Source organism: Caloenas nicobarica, chromosome 3, assembly GCF_036013445.1.
Source record: "Caloenas nicobarica isolate bCalNic1 chromosome 3, bCalNic1.hap1, whole genome shotgun sequence".
Taxonomy (NCBI): domain Eukaryota; kingdom Metazoa; phylum Chordata; class Aves; order Columbiformes; family Columbidae; genus Caloenas; species Caloenas nicobarica.
This window is the reverse complement of record NC_088247.1, coordinates 54,825,819-54,844,344: the sequence shown is the minus strand read 5'-3', so window position 1 is coordinate 54,844,344 and position 18,526 is coordinate 54,825,819. Positions and strand designations below refer to the sequence as shown.

Below are 18,526 nucleotides of genomic sequence, written 5' to 3'. Positions count from 1 at the left end.
TTGCAGGGTGTTCATCACTCTGCAGTACAAGCACTCAGTGCAAGAGAAGGATGAGCTGCACACTAAAGCAGTTTGAAAGACAGCCTATGTGGAACAGCCTCCATTCTGTGGATACACATGCATGTCTCAATGTCATGTTTGTTACAATTGTGAGGACCATGGCTGCATATGCAGGTTTTCCAACAACTTGGTGTTAGTCATTGCACTATTCTGAAGCTGACTTTTAAAGAAATACCTAGAGACTAAATATTGGCAGGCTTGTCTAAGTAGACGCGTGGAGGAATACTGTACATTAACAGTAATATCGTGGTAGCTAGGTAAAATCAAAGCTTTATGATCTGGTCTGAAACTGATTAAATGCCACTGCAAAACTTCTTATGGATTGCAATAAGTTTTGGGTAAAATTTAAAAATAATTCTGAACTAAGTCTTATACTATCAGGCATATCTAGTAATGTATGCAGCTAGCTCTGTGGCTCATGCACATGTACAGCACTAAATTTGATATCTGGAGAGTTTTGCAATCCATAATGGAGCAATATTTCCTGTTGTCATTGGAGACATTATTAGACCTCTTCCATTACACTTGATAATGTACTCTCTCAACTTGGAATGCTTGTTTACATCAAAAGGCAATGAGCGAAATTCTACCAGGGAATATACTAAGGGAAAACTCAAAGTCCAGAGAGAGATCCCAGAAATAAAGGAGGATCTTTGGTGAAAAAATGAGTTGGAAGATGAGCATAGTAGACAATGAGGTAATCAAAACCAGTCTTTTTTACAATTAATTAATGAAATGTTTGTCTCTCATGTTAAGCCTAAAGATGATTTGCCTAATGAATTATTAGAGAAACACCCATTTTTCTATAAATGTAGGGATAAATTTGTCGAACTAAAAAACATACGAGGATCATGGCCTATGGAAAAAAAGGCTATGAAAAAATATATTATTTAGCATGCTGGTTTAGATCCAGTAATGAGAATCTGATTTGCCTAACTTTGCAAAATAAATCCCATTAGTAACATTAGTTATGCCTGTTGGACAATGATTTAATTCCCTTCCTCTTAACTAGGTCAAAACCTTTTGCTAAAATTAAACTAAATGGCTCCATGCATTTATAAATATAGACAGAACTTGTGCCAAGTGAAGTGAAAAAAATATATATCCCAGTATAAGTCTCTGAACGATTTTGCCACAAATGAAATATCAATATATAGTATCTTAATGCTTCTCACTGTTAAGTTGGTTTTGCCCTTCAGTTTGACTGATATCTCTTCTCAAATCACACTGCAAGAAAAGAGAAGTATATATTATGTATTTCCGTGACATATCTCATGGAAGAAAACTTCTACACAAAATGTAATTCTTCAAGAGTTTTCTGAGGCAGAGATGATTTATCTTTGCTTCAGATAAATGGCCATTTCTTCAAAACCCTCTTAAACTTAAGGAAAAAATTCCTCTGTCATATTCCTTCTTTTCTAAAGGGGACATTGCTTAAACAACAAAGCAACTGTCTTATATTTTATCAACATAGATTTTGGTTTTAAACATTTATCAGCTGAAAAACAGGCATTCTGATATTGGAGTGAGCTCACATGTCTAGTTTATCATCAGTATAGTCACATCTAGTGGACAAATCATAATTATGTGATGTAATTCTTAATTAGTGAGACCAGAACTGACAGCAGATGCTGTGAAATATTTTAGAGAAGCCAGCCTATTGAGCTCCTACAGTTTCTTTATATTTTTTCTTGCTTCTAGACATGTGCAAATTCAGAGTGAGGCAGACATTATAATTTAACTTCATCTTTCCTTTTAAGTAGCACACAGGCACAGATCTGAACTTCTTTATCATAAGCACTTAAATAAGAGCATATCTGCGCCACAGGTGCCATGGTCAAGGAGAGGGGAAGTTATCCAATGGGTTACTCATGCCTTCAAAATCTTAATCTCCTCCTGGCATTATGTCATTGATCTGGAACTAAATCCAGACAGCAATGCTTCTAGTGTTTGATGCTAAATAGGATGAATTTGGGCCTACCAGGGTTTGTCAGTAGCATGGTTCAAGTACTTGAGTTTTTCTTGTCATGAAGAAGTGCTGCTACTCCCAGCAGAAATGTTCTCACTGAGCAAGATAAATGTGTATACATAATGCTACATGCATCCAAAAACACCCCCATATTTAAAAAAGTTTCAGTTACAACGGCAACTGAAATGAACAAAGCACTTGTATCATTCAAATGCCAGTTTCACTGTCATTAGTTGCTTAACTGTCTTGTCATTCACTGTTCCTCTTCCCTTGCCCACCCTCTCTTTTCCCCTTTCCTCCCCTCTTCTCTCCATCCCATACCTTCACAGCTGAAAAAATATCTGGTATTGACTTCCAGTCATTTGATATCCATTCTTGTTAACATGACAAGATTCCTGATTGTTTTTACCTTCTTCTTCGGTTTTATACATTTTTGTGGCATAAATGTTTTTGTATGTAAAGTTTAAACCAATTTTTTAGTGACTGACATTTCATTAGAAGCGATGATTTTAATGCAATATTTTCATGCACTTTGTATCAGGCCTACATTACTTTTTGGACCCTCTTAAATAGCATTCCTTGAATGATTCATTCACTTGCTCCCGTGTTTTAGTAATAAAACACATAATGCCAGCACTGGACTCCTTTGGAAGCTCAGTGCTACCAAAATTGTAAATACTGTGTACTCTGATCATTGCTATGCTTTGTTGGAAGTGTCTGTATTAGCACATATGTGTCACACTGTTACATCTTGCATGGTTTTACTGTCTAACGAAAAGAATTTTTAAATGAATTTTGGGGGAATGTCACACTTTGGAGATATTCACACATTTTTGTGAGAGTAACATGATTTGTGTGCAGTGACCATAAGACTGAATATAACACATTTCTCTAAACATACAACTTATATTAAGCCTTCTTACTAGACAGTGCAAGAGCCAGTTAGCAAAATACAGAATTTTTTGCTCCCTTAAATGGTTGCTAGGTGTCACCTATCACATTCAAGCTAAAAGAAATAATAAATATCACCTTTTATTGTAGAAATTGGTTTGTTAGATAAAAGGTCTTATTCACTGAGCTTTGTTGTTATGTTTCATAAAGAGCTCTGACTTTGATAAGTAACAAATCATAATTGGTTTTAACTAGTTCTGGTCTTGGGATCTTTTGCATGTTTTTACTGTGGTGATTTTTTTCTCCTGTCATGACACTAAATATGGCCAGAGCGACCTTCTAGTGCTATTGATTTGATACATTTACAACATGTTTTATACCGATAAAGTGTTATTAAAGACATGTATTACTGACTTTGTACTGATGCTATTTTTGTCCCACCAGTTGAAACACCGATATAGGCTGGTTTGTGTATTTAGCGATATTTCTGAATTAGAACCACAGATACTCATAGGGAATGGAAGAATCTTCTGGGTGGTTATTGCTCACTGTTGAGCAGTATTTTTGAGAGAAAGTGTATTTATTCTTCTAAAGTATAACTATTTTACCTACTCCAAGTCTTGCAGTCCCATGACGCTTGAAAAAGAGTCATTAAGGAGAATATGTGCATGATCTGAGTACTCATGGCTGTAATTACAATGTTGTTTCTAGTATTTAATTCTGCTACTGAAACACCTTTAGTATTTTTGATTAAATAACTTATTGTCTGACAGACCCTCTGCTAAAATGGATATGAAAATTGGATGGTGTTTCAAAAATCAGCAATTAATTGCATTATATCACAGACACTTTAAAAGTAGCTTTGAGAGCTACTTTCTGACCATTCTCAATTTTATTCCCTTCTTCAAGAAACAAAATAGATGCAAAAGAAGTATCCTCATGGGACAGCTCCTTTTTTTCCCTTTACTGTCCACACATTGTCTATACAATGCTACAAAAATGTCATTTTAAGGCGATGTTTTTAGATATATAAAATTGATTTAAAGTGGTAATGTTATTTCTTGCTTATGTGTAATGGGCATACAAAGTATTCTCCTCTTCTTTTCACCCTCTTCCTTCCCATTAAATATTGTACTTCTTGAGAATGGCAGTAGTGTGGCTGTACAGCATACTCAATAGTAAGAAAGGAGTTGAAAAGGATTTATCAAAAAAAGATAAATCTGATTTTTTAATCAAACTGTGTTGTTTTGAGTAGCCAGTATCTAAACATGGACCATGTTGTGAATTTAAGAAAGCAGCATTTGGTCTCCTGTATAGGCCCTCAGCATTCAGCTTTGCTATTCAGAGAAATTGTACTCGATTAATTGTCAGTTACACTGTGCCACTAAACACAAAGACTTATTTGCTTGTTTTAGAAGGTCCGAAGGCAAAATTTCATTATATTTAGCAAGAATTCCACACCATTTCCCTTCTACATCTGCCAGTGTGCTTTCTCTGATCAGTTTATCATACTGCAATGTTACTGAAACGTTAATGGAAAGACCCAAATTGTTTGATAGGGAAGAAGCAGAGCAAGTGGGCAAATAACTGCTTCTCTTCCTTGCCCTTGTGTAATTAAAAAAACCCAGCCTGCTCCCCAGTCATTGGAACAAGTTTTCTTTGTTCTTGTCTGGTTCAATTTCGATTGCTGAACTAAAACACAGTATGCGCATTCCTAAGTAGCAATCACAAAGGAGTGCAGTTGTTAATACTTTCCCTTACTTATAATTGCTTAGTAATTAGTTGTTTCTAATGCTATGGTTGCCCGAATTTTTGTGCTTTTTTGAATTGTTTAATACTATTAGGAAATGCTCTAAGTGAAGACATTTGATTCAAAATTTAAAACACCAATAATAAAAATTGTTTCCTCACACATTCTTAGTAATTTGTCCTTAATAACCAATCTGCAATTGCTAAAAGCTATTGCTTTTTAATGAATATTTTATTTGATGAGTCACCTTAAAAACAGTTATCTGAGCTTTGTAGAAAAAGGACTTAAACTGTTGTAATACATAAACAGGAACACCTTCACATTCTTTAGGATTATTAAATTTTATTACTCTGAATTGTCTACCTCTTTTCCTTATAAGATTAATGAAAAAAAATACTATCATTAAAAAAATCATTTATTTGTTTCTTTGGATCATCATAATTCCCTACATAAATCTCTCATTAATATCTTAAATAGGCATTTGTAGTTTGGTACCTTGTATGGTAGAAAGCTACGCGTAACTAGTCTTCCTTAAAATTATACTGAATTATATTAACCCAGGGGAAGCATTCATGAAAATTATCACAAGGTCATTGGACATCCTTGGAGTTTAAATATGTTCCCGACTAGACTGCCTGCAGGTAAAGGACGAAATGAAAACTGTTTTTCCTCTTTAGGCCCTGAATTGCCAATTCCCAAAGGAGACATGCTGCTGAAGCAGAGCTAGAGCCCATCACCCTTTAGAAATTCTGGATCAATGCATTGGAAGCCAAACTCTTCTCCAGCATCCCAGCACCTTGACTCTTAAGATCCATTATGTCTCTAAGGATGGAGTGCCCCCATGTTCATTCATTTTCTTAACTACTTCAGCTAAATGGGCACAGAAAAAAAAATCCAAAATAGACTACTTAATAAGGATCTATAAAAGCAGAAATATGTGGTATGTAAATGAATAAGTCAGTGTCTACCTAGCACTGAAATTTTATGGTATTTCTTCCACAACAGGGTTCATTTAATGCTTATGACAGATGATTAATAGTGTTTGTCCTGATGACTGGGCTTCTCATGAAAATCTTTCCCCATCCAGTTTGTCACAGAAGGGGACCCCTGGTTGGGGACCTCTTTATTCCCTTTGTATGGAAGGTTCTTCTGGTGATGTATTCAGATTTAAAATTCCTCTGTTTCCCAGGAGTTTCTTAGTCTTTCTCTCAGCCAGAAGAGATTTTGGATCTGATTGTCACTTCATCAGTGTCTGATTTCTCATGCCTTGGAAATGTAAATGGCTGAGTGTGAATCTTTCTGCCCAGACAGTAAATAAAGACTGTTAACCAATATAAGGCACTATAAGGCAAAAAACTGTAACCACCTGTTAAGTAATATTAAAACCTGAGAGTGAAGCTTTCTCATACATTTGTTCTAATATATTCTATACAGATTCACATAAATTGATGATTTGTGCCATATACAGATGGATTTAACTCTTCACTGCCTTTGACAGGGATGAAACACAGAGTAATCAATCTATTTGGGATGACACCATAATAGTATCTACAAGGGATATGATAGATGTGCATGCTTTGAGAGTTAGATCCGATTCTGGGATGTAACTGGACTTCTGTGAGTCTGGTTCTCAGCCAAGTCAGTTCTGCTGGTATCTTTGCCCTATGTGAATATATGGAAATGGATCAATATTGAAAATCAGTTTACCTGTTCCAACAATCTTTTGGTTTTGGGACTGTCTTTGTTCTCTAGCGCCTTGTCCCTTACTGGGACATGTGTCAGCTAGTTGTCTTTTACCTGTTACCTTTTCCATTCAATAAAGAGAACAACTAACAACAAATAGTATGTCATTTACATTCTAGTTCTTTAAATGTCGAACTAGATCCTCAAAGCAAAATTAATAATCTTTGAACAATCATGGCAACTGGGAGAGGTGTCTGAGGATTGGCAGAAGGCAAATGTTGCTCCTGTCTCTAGGAAGGAGCACCCAGGGAGCTACATTCTGGTCAGCTTCACCTCAATCCCTGGGAAGATGATGGAGCAGCTAATCCTGGAAACCACTTCCAGGCACACGAAGTACAAGAATGTGATTTGGAATAGTCAGCATGGATTCACAAAGCGAAAGTCATGCTTGGACAACCTGATAACCTTTTATGATGAAATGACTAGCTTGGTAGACAAGGGGAAAGCAGTGGATATTGCCTGCCTTGACATCAGTAGGGCTTTTGGCATTACTGTCTCCCATAGGACCCCTATAGAGAAGCTGATGAATGGGCTGGATAAGCAGACAGTGAGGAGGAATGAAAACTGGCTAAACTGCCAGGCCGAGAGGGTGGTTATCTGTGGCAGGAAGTCTAGTTGGAGGCCATGAACTAACAGGATAATCCAGGCTTCAATATCGATTCTATTTAACATCTACATTAATGATCTGGATGATACAGTAAAGTGCAACTCCAGCCAGCTTGCAGATGACACTGTACTGGGGGAAACAGCTAATACACCACAGATGTGTTTCCATCCAAAGGGACCTCACTGGGCTGGTTTCCTCCTTTCTGCTGAAGAAATGAAAGCATCAAGAAAGTGTTCTTGCAGTATTCCTCACATTTCTTGAAACCAGCGCTCTGTGTAATATGCATTTCACTTAGAGATCAAGAGCACACATAAGCCTGCTGGGATATTTTTATAATTTATTGGATATTTATGGAACATAGTTAGCATTTCCTCTTGACCAGACCTGAACAGCTTCACATAAACCCTGAATCCAGGGGAGATTGTGTTTCTCTGCTTTCTGGAACTCATCTTGGCTGTTCTCATTCCAAATGGCTTTCCACCTCAGCAAAAATCATTTTAAAAGATCAAGAATAATTTAAAAGATTTCTCTGTTTTTGTGAGAAAAAAGTGCCCTTTCACAAAGTGCAAAACAAAGAAGTAAATACTCGCTTCTCCAGCTTTTCAGAAACAAATTAGTTGTCAGATGTCTTTATATAACAACATTTTGTTTAAAAAAAAAAAATCTACACTTTTCCAGCATTGACTTTATTTCCTCTGTAATATTCATAAGGAAATTTCAGTAATTATTTGCATTCTCACAAACCATGTCCTAAACAAAAATATAAAGGCACATATAAGGCTGGTTTTGTCTCAGCTAAGCTGACAAAAGACATCTAGTGTTAAACAACATGTTTTGCTCCTACTCTTCATCTTTTTTTGGTAACATCTGCCCTTAAGATATGAGACAATACATTGAAAGTGAGAATCCTCTTCAGTTTAAAAGGCACATTCTGTATTCACATTGAATGTGGGAATTACGAAGGCAGAATGGGATGCATTCATAGTCTTATTTGCACGTTAAAATTCAATTTGTTCTCCTGGCTAGGGCTTGTATCTTAACACTGTTGCAGATTCTGATACCGATACAGTTCCAAAGATACTGATATTTGTTTGAATGAAGTTTTCATCTGCATGTTTTGCAGATCAGGTTTGCATGATAAAGTGACCTAAGGACAACATGAAAGAGAAATACTGAAATAGCACATAGCAAAAAACAATCTACAAAGACAGTAGGGGCAAAAAAGCTTTATTTAATGGTTTGAATATCATACAAAACCTGAAAATGCCTTCTTCCTATGCCTACATTTGGAAGCACAGCACCTTGCTTCCCAAATCTTGTACTCTGATAACAATACCTACTAGATCTCACACACAATACAATGTACCAAAATAGTTCAGTCTTTGTCACCCCAAGAATCACCCAGCCCAAGCACTTTGGCAGATTTGTGTTGGTCTCCTGCCATGGCAGACCACTGTTTTCACTTGAGCAGTCATGGTCTCCACTATGGCTTCCAATTTTAGTCTCATCACCATTGACACAAAAGTCAGATGTCTTCTGCCCTCAACATTGCCCCTTTAGTCTCCTAGGATACTGGCACTTTTTAAAGAAAATAATTTTTAATACTAATAAAATAATTTTTCCTTTTTTTCCCTCCTTTTTTCTTTTTTCTTAATATACCTATATTGTTCTTTTGGGCTTCTTTGCCAAAAAAGAAGCTCAACATTCAGCTTATTTCAGCACTGGAAGTTTCACCACAGGTAGTTAAATATGGTAACAAATTAAGTTACTGGAATTAGAATCTTATGCAACAAAGTAGCAGGCAAACAAAATAAAAGTCATTCCTGCCATCCCTATCACTCCTGAGTTTCTTCTTTACCTTATATTTTCCTGATATTTTTTGAAGACAGATGATAAGTAACAGGCTACGTAAACATTTGAATGTCACTTCAAAATGTTGTACTTAATGTAAGGATATATCAGTCAAACAACAGGGCTTACTTGACAAACATCACAGATCTCTCAGAAATAACACAATCAAGGGTGATCTATAGCATTACACATTCCAAATACACATAAATTTTAGAATTTTTTTATTATGTTCTGCACCTCTTCTTTGAATTTAGTAATACAGCCCACTGTAATTTTTTGTGGTTGTTGGCCAAGTTGTAAAAATCTGAAATTTTGCCCTTTCCCTCCATGAATTTAGTGGGTTTTAATAATAGACTGTGAGGCTGTCAAATGGAATGGTTGCATTGGCCAATACTACTGGTGATTTTAGAATGATGATCCTATAACACCTCTGGAAAATGCTGTAGTATCAGGTATGCTACAATTGCAATATATAAACATGTTTAAAATGTTTTAAAGTATGTTGCTATATAAGCCAGTATGTATCAGGACCTTGCAAATGTATGTAAAGAAAAAGAGCTAATTTTTTGTCTTCTAATTGCATGTAAAATACAGGGGATTTAGTCATTTTTATTACCCTTAAGTAAAATATTTATTTGCATTTATTTGGGCTAGCAAGTGCATGATGTCCTATTTGACTTCTTCATAAAGAAGAGAGAGTTATTGATTTTTTTATTTTCATTTTTATATCCATAAGAGAAATATGCAGAAATAATTTCCATTTAAACAGAGAAAGGTGAGTTTTTAATTGGCAGCTTTCTTCCTATAAGGTATTTCTCTTTATCATCGGTACCTACTGGAAGTAAATTTGAGAGGGTTTTGTGTTTGGGCTTTTTTTTAAGGTCTGATTAAGAAAACTGACAGAGTACTTTGGTAGGAAAATATTGGTTTTAATCATAGTGGGTTCAGTAACAATATACTGCTGTTAGTTTAGTTTTACCCACAAAAGTTACCTTACTTCAAGGATGGAATAAATCTATTTGTTGAAAATATAACATTCCCCAGAAACTTTCTGGTCTTGCCCAAGTGTGGCTGTAAAATGGCCAATGGTAGAGGACATCATGGCACATCGACCATGCACCTAGTCTATGGCTGGTCAGGTCTCAGAGGGGAACCTCAGTTGGTCACACTGGGGCTGTGAGCTCCAGTCATGGGAGTTGCTTTGTCTCTGTTTTCTGTGGAAATCTCAGATTCATCTCAAATAGGAACATCAGAAATGCTGAAAAGTTGGGGGAAAAAATTGTTTCTATTCTTAGATGTAGTGGAAAAGCCGTAAGTCATTTGCAGAAGGATCTGATTTCCAACTCCATTTTCAAATGCGCTTTTTAGATAACAAAGGCTTAACCTTTGTGTGTGCCAGTCAAGAATACCACAGAGGATAATATAACTGAATTGAATGTACTGGCATTTCTGACACACCACTCTGTGTTCCACCATTGCCAGGCAATGAATAAACCCTGTACTTCATTTTATAACACAGGGAGCCCTGAGCCCTGGATTAGAACAGTCACATGGAACAGCTTATTTCTTTCTTCTTTTTTTTTTTTTTAATATGGAATAAATGGTAGAGGAAAGAAAAAGGCATCAGAAAATCAATTGCTTGAAAACTACCTTGTTTCACATGCCAACATTTCTCCAATAATTTTCCCAAACACACAACTGACTAACAGTTATCTTTTAAAATCTTGACGATATTAATCTCAGAGTGCAAAACTCAGCTTTTGTAACAAATTAGGTCAATTCCGTCTGTGCTAAAGTATGTGTTCTTGAAAGTATATGTTTCTTTCAAAATGTAATGGAAAGAAGTGTGACTATGCAGGCTAGTGCTCAAAAATCAAAAGGGAGAAAACCTCCCTGATTGTGAAAGACTAGGAAAGACATACAGTCACTTATTATGCCTCTTTTCAGAATAATAATTCGAAACCTAATAAAACATGTCATAATCACTATTAGATGAGAGTCCTTCTGGAACTCCTCAATGTATCTGAAAGTGGCTGTGAAATAGAAAATATATATGTGAATTTTGAGGGCTTCTATTCGGCTATCCCAAAATATTCTGGGGGACCTAGGACTATGACACTGAGGGAAATGATGGATTTGAGTGTGAAATTGTCAAAGAAAATGTGTGTGAAAGAACATGGAATAGACTCACGGCCCCAGTTTGGAAGCCGTAAACATTAACTGTCTCTTCCTTCTTTTCGTAGCTCCTGTCCGCTACTTTCAATGTGTCTTCCTAAACGGACCTAATGGATTTGGACTGCAATTTCCCACTAATCCCCCTTCAAACAAGGAAGAAAAGACTCACTCAAAGGCTTCCAAGAGAAAGACAAGGAAACCAGGGCAGTAGAAAGACTGAGTCCTGTGGTTGCTCACATTTTGCACTTTATCTTTTCTGCTGGGGTTCACAGTAGTTACAGTGGTACTGCTTATTGCAAGAATGTGATCCACTTGAACACATGTACCTGGAAACAGTTTCCATGGGCAGAGGCAAAACAAGCAGTAATGAACTGTATTTGACAAAGGTAGAACTGGAAAAGTGCCCTGTTTCTTGTGGAAATGCAATGCTAACAAAGTGTTGACACTACATCAAAGTGTTGTGTGTGTGTATTTTCCTGCCTCTTTTGCTCTTCTTGTTTTTCTTTACCTACCTGCTCAGCATTGAAGTGAGTCTGTTTTCCATGTAATCTTATCTCAGGAGTGAAAGGTTGAATGTAGCTCTTATATCGGCAAGATTGCAAGACTACCTGCAATCCTAAATCATTTCTTCTTAATGCTCAATCAAATTGATGACAGGAAAAAGCCTCACTAAGTCATGAAAATGTGCTCTGTGACTGGTGCTATTTTTATGTCTCATTGACCAGTGTGGTCTGAAGCTCACACTTGCTCTGAGCCCATCAGTATACTATCAGTACATTGACTCCACAAGTCACGTTAATGATGAATATTTCTACTAAACTTGAAGCAGCAAAAGCATAGTCTGTTTGCCCTGCCTGTTCGAGAAATACAAAGTCTTTCCTTTCTAAAGCCCAAAGTGAGCAGAGAAAGTGAAACAACATGGCAAAGGTGAGGAAAACCAACATGAAGGTCCCAAGAAACAGATTAAATAATTTTAGTACTTCTACTTTTCTTCTGTGGGTAAATCACATAGACTTGTAGGAAAGATCAAGTAAATGGAGAATATACCACCCAACACCAAAGTAAATCAAATTTCCAATAGATAAACATGACAGTTTGATGCAAACTCAGATCAGTGAATAAAAATTGTGTCAGTGAACAAGTGTACGTTTCTGTAGAAATAAAGGACTTGTTGCCTTATGAAAAAGAAGGCATGGCATATGATCCATTTGAAGGCACATGACTGAAAACTGGCATCTGAATTGTCTGTACATCTGGCAGTGTAAATAATCATGCATTTTTGCAAGCTGCTATTTGTTTGTATTTCCTTAGTATATTTTTTGCATTTAGTCTGTGAAATGTACAGCAGTGACCTTAGTTATATAGTTAGCTGGTGAAGCAGCATGATGCTCTTTGTACAACCCAGCTACTCATAGATTCTGATCACACCAGTAATTATATACTGCTTTTTTATTTTTAGCATAGTTAAGGATAACATCAGCCCCTTCCCCCATCCCCTCTCCATGCCAGCCCGTTCTTACCTTAATCAAATAATTGACTCACATGAGTTAGGGACAGCTGAGCCTTTGGCAGGTTAATGCAACTGAGAAAGATTTCTTGTTACACTGCTGGGTCAGGTTGATAATCTCTGATTGCTGGTCATGGCCTTAAACAAACTGGGTTCTTGGTCTTAATGTGCTCTCACATTGCACAGGTCTTGTACTGCAAAAAACTCTCATTGCAACAAGTTGTCTAGACAGTGGTTTCTGGAAGGAGGTAGGATCATGTCCTGCCCTAGGAGCAGCTCTTCCCACATAGGAGCACACTGCAGATAAAAGTGTTAATAGTGAATGCCTCTACTGTCACTGTGAAATCTGCTCTGGAGACAGAGTTGTCAACAGAATATTTCATGCTAAAATGACAATCTTTAATTTTCTTTCAGTGGGTCTTTTATATTTCCAGTCACTTTTTTCCTTCTGAATTTGTGATTTTGTATATATTATTACGGATGTTATTGCCCTAGGGTTTTACTGTGGAAGCGATCTTAAAGTGAGATTATAACTTTCTGAAATCAGTTAATTTAATTTGAGACTTTATCTAATTCAAATGATTTGGACAAATTTTAAATATACTGTAAGATGGGGGCTTTTAGCTTCTTTTGGCAAAATAATTTTTGTTTGTCTTTAGCCTTAATCCTTTCTTCCCATTTGATTGGGACATGTCAAGAATATGTTCAAGATCTCATTTCCATAATGTTTTAATTAGATATCTGAAAGTTTTGGAAATATTAACAATTAATTTCACCGAATAAGTGATATAAAATCAGTCATTTATTGTTTCCCAAACACAGTCACTGCCTTGAAGAATGTGAGAAATAGGTGCATTCTCAAAGTGTCAAGCATTTTTCTCTTTAAATTCACCTGGAAACTTTTAAAAAGTTGAGTTTCATGTTTTTACTCAAATTAGCCTGAAATTTTGCAAAATCATATGCTGATTGTTATCTATTTTGGAAAATAAAGAATATAAACCTTGTTTCGGTGGCTGTGATACGTTTTCCTGTGAATCCAAAACTGGAGGAAAAGGGTTTACATATGTAAGTGTTCTATACCTGCTAAGTGTATACAAATCTTGTGAATATAAAGATTCAGCATTTCTTACAATTAGGCTGGAAAGATTAATCATTCAGCATTGTATTTATTCCTAATGAGCTTTTTGCAATGCTTATCTTGGCTAGTCTTTTTGAAGACTTTGTGGATTACACTCTGACATTCAAAAAGCTAAAAGGTTGCTACAGTCATTCAAGGTAGGAATTCATCTGTACCAAAATCACATATATTCATTAAAGTGGTTATTTAAATACAACTGCACAGCCAATACAGACAAACCTGCAATCTCCAATGACTACTCAGGAGTCCAGACAACTGAGAAAATGACCATCAAGAAACTGAGAGAGTAAAAATGGTGAGATTTTTCCCCCTGCCTCCCATAGGAACTAAGGCATCTCTATATCAGCAATTGCTAAATCAGGTGAGCTGGTGCATGAACCAGGCTACAGCCTGAAGTCAGTACAGCTGGAATTGCGCCGCTCTGCATTGGGGTTCAGGAGTCTTGTCTCATGGACTTTGGTGAGACTTCCCACGTGGGAGGTTTGTCGCTCAGCAGTTTGGCTGTGCAGGTCAATCAGTGTCTCTAACCCCTTCTTCTTGAAAACATGCACCTTTCTGTGAGATGCTAAAATCCTGCTGAAGTCAACAGGGACAGTAAATTTCCAGCTACTCTGAAAATTAAGACTTGACCAAGCCCAATGAGATCAATTTTGCAGTTCTCAGCCAAGAGTAAGTTGCCCTCCCCAGAACTGCCTACTCTTGCTAGTACAGTCCAGGGACTTGGTCCACAGCCCTCAGTTTACATTCAGTGTTTCGCACTCCTACCCACATCACAGATGGAGTCTGATTTCATCCATTTTAAAACCGTCCAGCAAATGAAGGCTTTTCTTAATGGCTCGCTTCTATTTCTCCAGTTGCTGACACAATTTCCGAGGTTGGAAACTGTGTAAGAAGCTATTTTGGTGATTTAGGGTTTTCACTTAGAATACAAAACAGAACAGATATAACTTGTACGTCACCACAAAGATTTATCCCATTGAGCCCCAGCTCCAGAACTACACTGCTAGGTTTTTTATACACAGTCATTTACTACTTAGTATAGTCTAGTTTAGATGCCAAATTCCCTGCAGAAAAAGTCTGTGACAATTTGCTTTAATCCAACATAATATGAGAAGTGCAGTAAACACAGTTGCAGGGGGATGTCTTTATCTGCCAGGACATGGGCATTCAGGAGAGCAGCTGACTCCCTTTCTTATGTTACTTAACGCTTTGCTTACACTTCAGGATCCCACTGTATAATCCACTCAGTATAGTAATAAATGAGTGAAAGACTTACTCTCTTAGGGAGAAGCCTGGTTGTTTAAGCTGCTTTGGATTTAAGACAGTCAGCTGATGGCTCCCCACAGTTACATACCATGAGTAGCACTTCTTTCCAAGGATTCAAGATTTTGGAAGCCAAGAAAAGAAGTAAAAGCAAAACAAGAATAGTACTGGGTGAAGCAGAAAGTGAAGATGTGAGGGGCTGGTAACTGGTGAAATAAAAGGAAATATCAAATGCCTTATCAGGATTCCTAGGCAGGAACTATACGTAAAAGAAGAATAATTTGCTAAAGATTCAGCTTTGAGAAGTGATATTTCTGCCATCTTTTAGTCTCCAGAAGGAAGAAACACAAAGGCAAATGAAAATACGAAGCATGTATTATTTATACACCTAAAAAGGTCATACCATCCATTTATCCTGAGTGAAGTTCTCCAGAAATTCCCAATTAGTCAAACAGTTAAGGAGTCATATTATTCATCTGTGGGCAAAACCTACTTACACAGAGCATCCCTCTCAATGCAGAAGTCTTAGCCTTTCAATTAAAAAAGGAAATAACAGGACCTTTTGTGGTTTTTCTCTTGGTTTATGGGTTTCTGTGTATGCTCGTTGCTTGTCATACATCCTTTACACAACAATCTGTTCTGCAGTGCTTGCATCCCAAGAACTCTGTTAGTTATTGTTGTAAATACTTCTCAGGAGTTTTCTTCAGTTTCCAGTCTTGTCTTTTATTATAATGGAAATGAGTAAAATTTTTAGAACACAATTTTATTTTGCCTGGTCCAAAAGCTCAGAAATTTAATTTACTCAGTGATGTTTTCTTTTGGAAAGATATTGCAAAAAATGCATTTTCCAGACATCGCTTTTACTATATATAGAGGGGGGGAAGAGGTTCTGGTTTACCAATACTCACTAGATAAAATTCCTTTACAACTTTGAGCCTGTTTCTCTGCATGAGTTGTTTGTTCTCAAAAGGAAAAATATGTCCTTGCTCAAATGACCAATATGACCCCTGTGTTCTCTTTGGTTTGGTTCTTGTTCTGTGTTAAGAAAAACCTAAGTGGTCTCATTTTCTATAGAAGAAAGGATAGTCTGTCCACAGCCAAACTTCTGTTCAGATTTGTTTTTACCTGAAACCTTCTCTTAATTTCTTCTCAGAATGTGTAATAGTAATAAACGTGCCCGTATGCTGAACATTGGGGTTTTTTCTCAGTCACCACTAGGAAATCCAGCGAGACCTGGATAGGCTGGAGAGTTGGGTGGGGAAAAATGTAATGAAATATAACACGGGCAAGTGTAGAGTCTTGCATCCGGGTAGGAACAACCCCAGGTTCCAGTATAGGTTGGGGAATGACCTATTAGAGAGCAGTGTAGGGGAAAGGGACCTGGGGGTCCTGGTGGACAGCAGGATGACCATGAGCCAGCACTGTGCCCTTGTGGCCAAGAAGGCCAATGGCATCCTGGGGTGTATTAGAAGGGGGGTGGTTAGCAGGTCGAGAGAGGTTCTCCTCCCGCTCTACTCTGCCCTGGTGAGACCTGCTCTGGAATATCGTGTCCAGTTCTGGGCCCCTCAGTTCAAGAAGGATAGGGATCTGCTGGAGAGAGTTCTCCCATCTATCCCATTCTAAGCACCAGCTAGCAGAAAAAGCAAACATTGTTAGAAATCAAACCACCAAGCTGAAAAATTGTATTTATGGTAAAGGGTAAACAGAAACAATTTAAACAGATGCTTTTTTATTCTGCAGAGAGGCATTACAAAACGAAGGTCTTCTCAGTTTTGGACCTGTCAAAGAAATTGGAAAATAAAGCTAGTGACATTAATATTGCAACACACTTTGCAGCTGAATGACAAAGACAGAAATGCACATTTATTGTGCAACCTACCTTCTGTACTTTTTTTTCTTTCAGAAGATGAACAATGCATAGGAGGAGTCTTGAGCACCACGCTGTTAAATTAGAGCTTAGCTGTAGCATTTCAATGAAGAAAAGGCAACATGAAGACAACTTGATGAGAACCTTCCTTGTGCCTCTCTAAATAACGTATCTTCCTGTCAAAGTGATATGACCATCTTTTCTCAAAACAATTGAGTCCTTTTGTTCTCTCCTTGACCTTGATGTGAGTGGGTGTAAGTCTGGCTTGAGAAAATCTGAATAAATCACTACTGCTTGGTGTTTTTTTAGAGTGTGGAACACAGTGTTCTGCTGCCATATATATGTATCTACAAGTGTATTACATAGGTATACTGTACTTACATACCTATCACTGACATTCAATTGGAATGAAAACATTCTCTGATAGATCAAATTAGTAAACTAGAACAAGAAGCTCGAGTGGTGAATCAAATAACATCAACTGTTCTTTTTAAACTTAAAAAAACCCCACACTAATTAAAATATCTGTTTTTTTCTAAGAAGAATTTAAGGTCCTAACTGTTCAAATCAGTCAAATCTTCTTCCTTTTTAGTTAATTGTCAAGAGTTCTTTTCCCATGAATACCTTGCCAGCTTATTTATCGTCTCTGGGCACAAGCAACAGAAGTTAATAGAATCCTACAGACTTTAAGGACATTTGGATCCAACTCTGATTCCGCTCTTTTTAAACAGATTGATCATTTAGGTAATCATTTTGGAAGCTTCCCCAAAAAATAGAAGAGAAAATTGAAGTACCAAAACATTTTTTCACATATTTGTTTTCAAAACAAAAGCAGAAAAGGCACTTGGAAAATTAGTATCAATGACATTGAGGTTATTAAATGTTAAATATCACAAAAATGAAACATCTGGGTTCTTCAGCTTCCAGGAAATAAAACCAACAGCATGCCTCTAATTTGCCTGAAACTTAATGATTTAAGGAAAAAATAGTCTGGCATTTTCATTTATAGCAGTGCTGCTGATGTCCTGTAGTTCCAGTGGGTTACAATTAGTGAGAATGACAAATAAGTCCATGTAATCAAAGTCAGAAATATTGTAAAATTAATCCAGGTATGGGAGACCAATTCACGTGTTTCACAGGGGTATTTTACAGATTCATCTGTTTGTGGGAAGTTGTATCATGGACAATAGTGATTGGCACACTACAAAAAATAGGGTTCCTGCAATTTAGTTCACATTATAAATTCTCAGGAAAAAAAATGCAGCAATAGAGCAGGTAACAATGATTATGAACCCATTTGGCAGCTTTCATCCTTCGCATTGAGACTGGTACTACAAAGGGCTTCTATTGCATGCAACCATTGTTAGTCTTTTGCTTCCAAGAATGTACCACCCTCTGCTTTTCTTTAGATATATGCATATTTTTAGAGTGCTAAAATCATTCTCTAACATTTGTTCTCTAATATTAATATGCCGTAAAAATAAAATCATTCACTGAGATGCAAAGACTTAGTTTTAGTATGGAGATGAGTATTTTAGGCTTGCAATGGAACTAACAGTATAAGCAAGTTTTGGATTTCTTTTTTAAATCAGCCACGTATGTTCTTTCATTTTTCTCATATAAATGTCTTAAAAAAAAAAAACTTATAAGTGGAAGAAAATTATTGAAATTAAATTAAATTGAGAGGCTGTTTGATACTTTTACT

General features: G+C 36.7%; 1 protein-coding gene across 16 annotated transcripts in view; it reads left to right on the top strand.

The window, feature by feature from the left end:
- Window positions 1-13,557, top strand: part of TRDN (triadin) — a 233,463-nt gene extending 219,906 nt beyond the window's left edge. For all 16 annotated transcript variants that reach the window (XM_065633048.1, XM_065633053.1, XM_065633052.1 and 13 more), the window contains one exon: window positions 11,115-13,557. In XM_065633048.1, coding sequence (XP_065489120.1) covers window positions 11,115-11,257 — 143 coding nt within the window. In that variant the 3' untranslated portion in view covers window positions 11,258-13,557. The remainder of the gene's footprint in view (window positions 1-11,114) is intronic.
- Window positions 13,558-18,526: the final 4,969 nt, after the last annotated feature.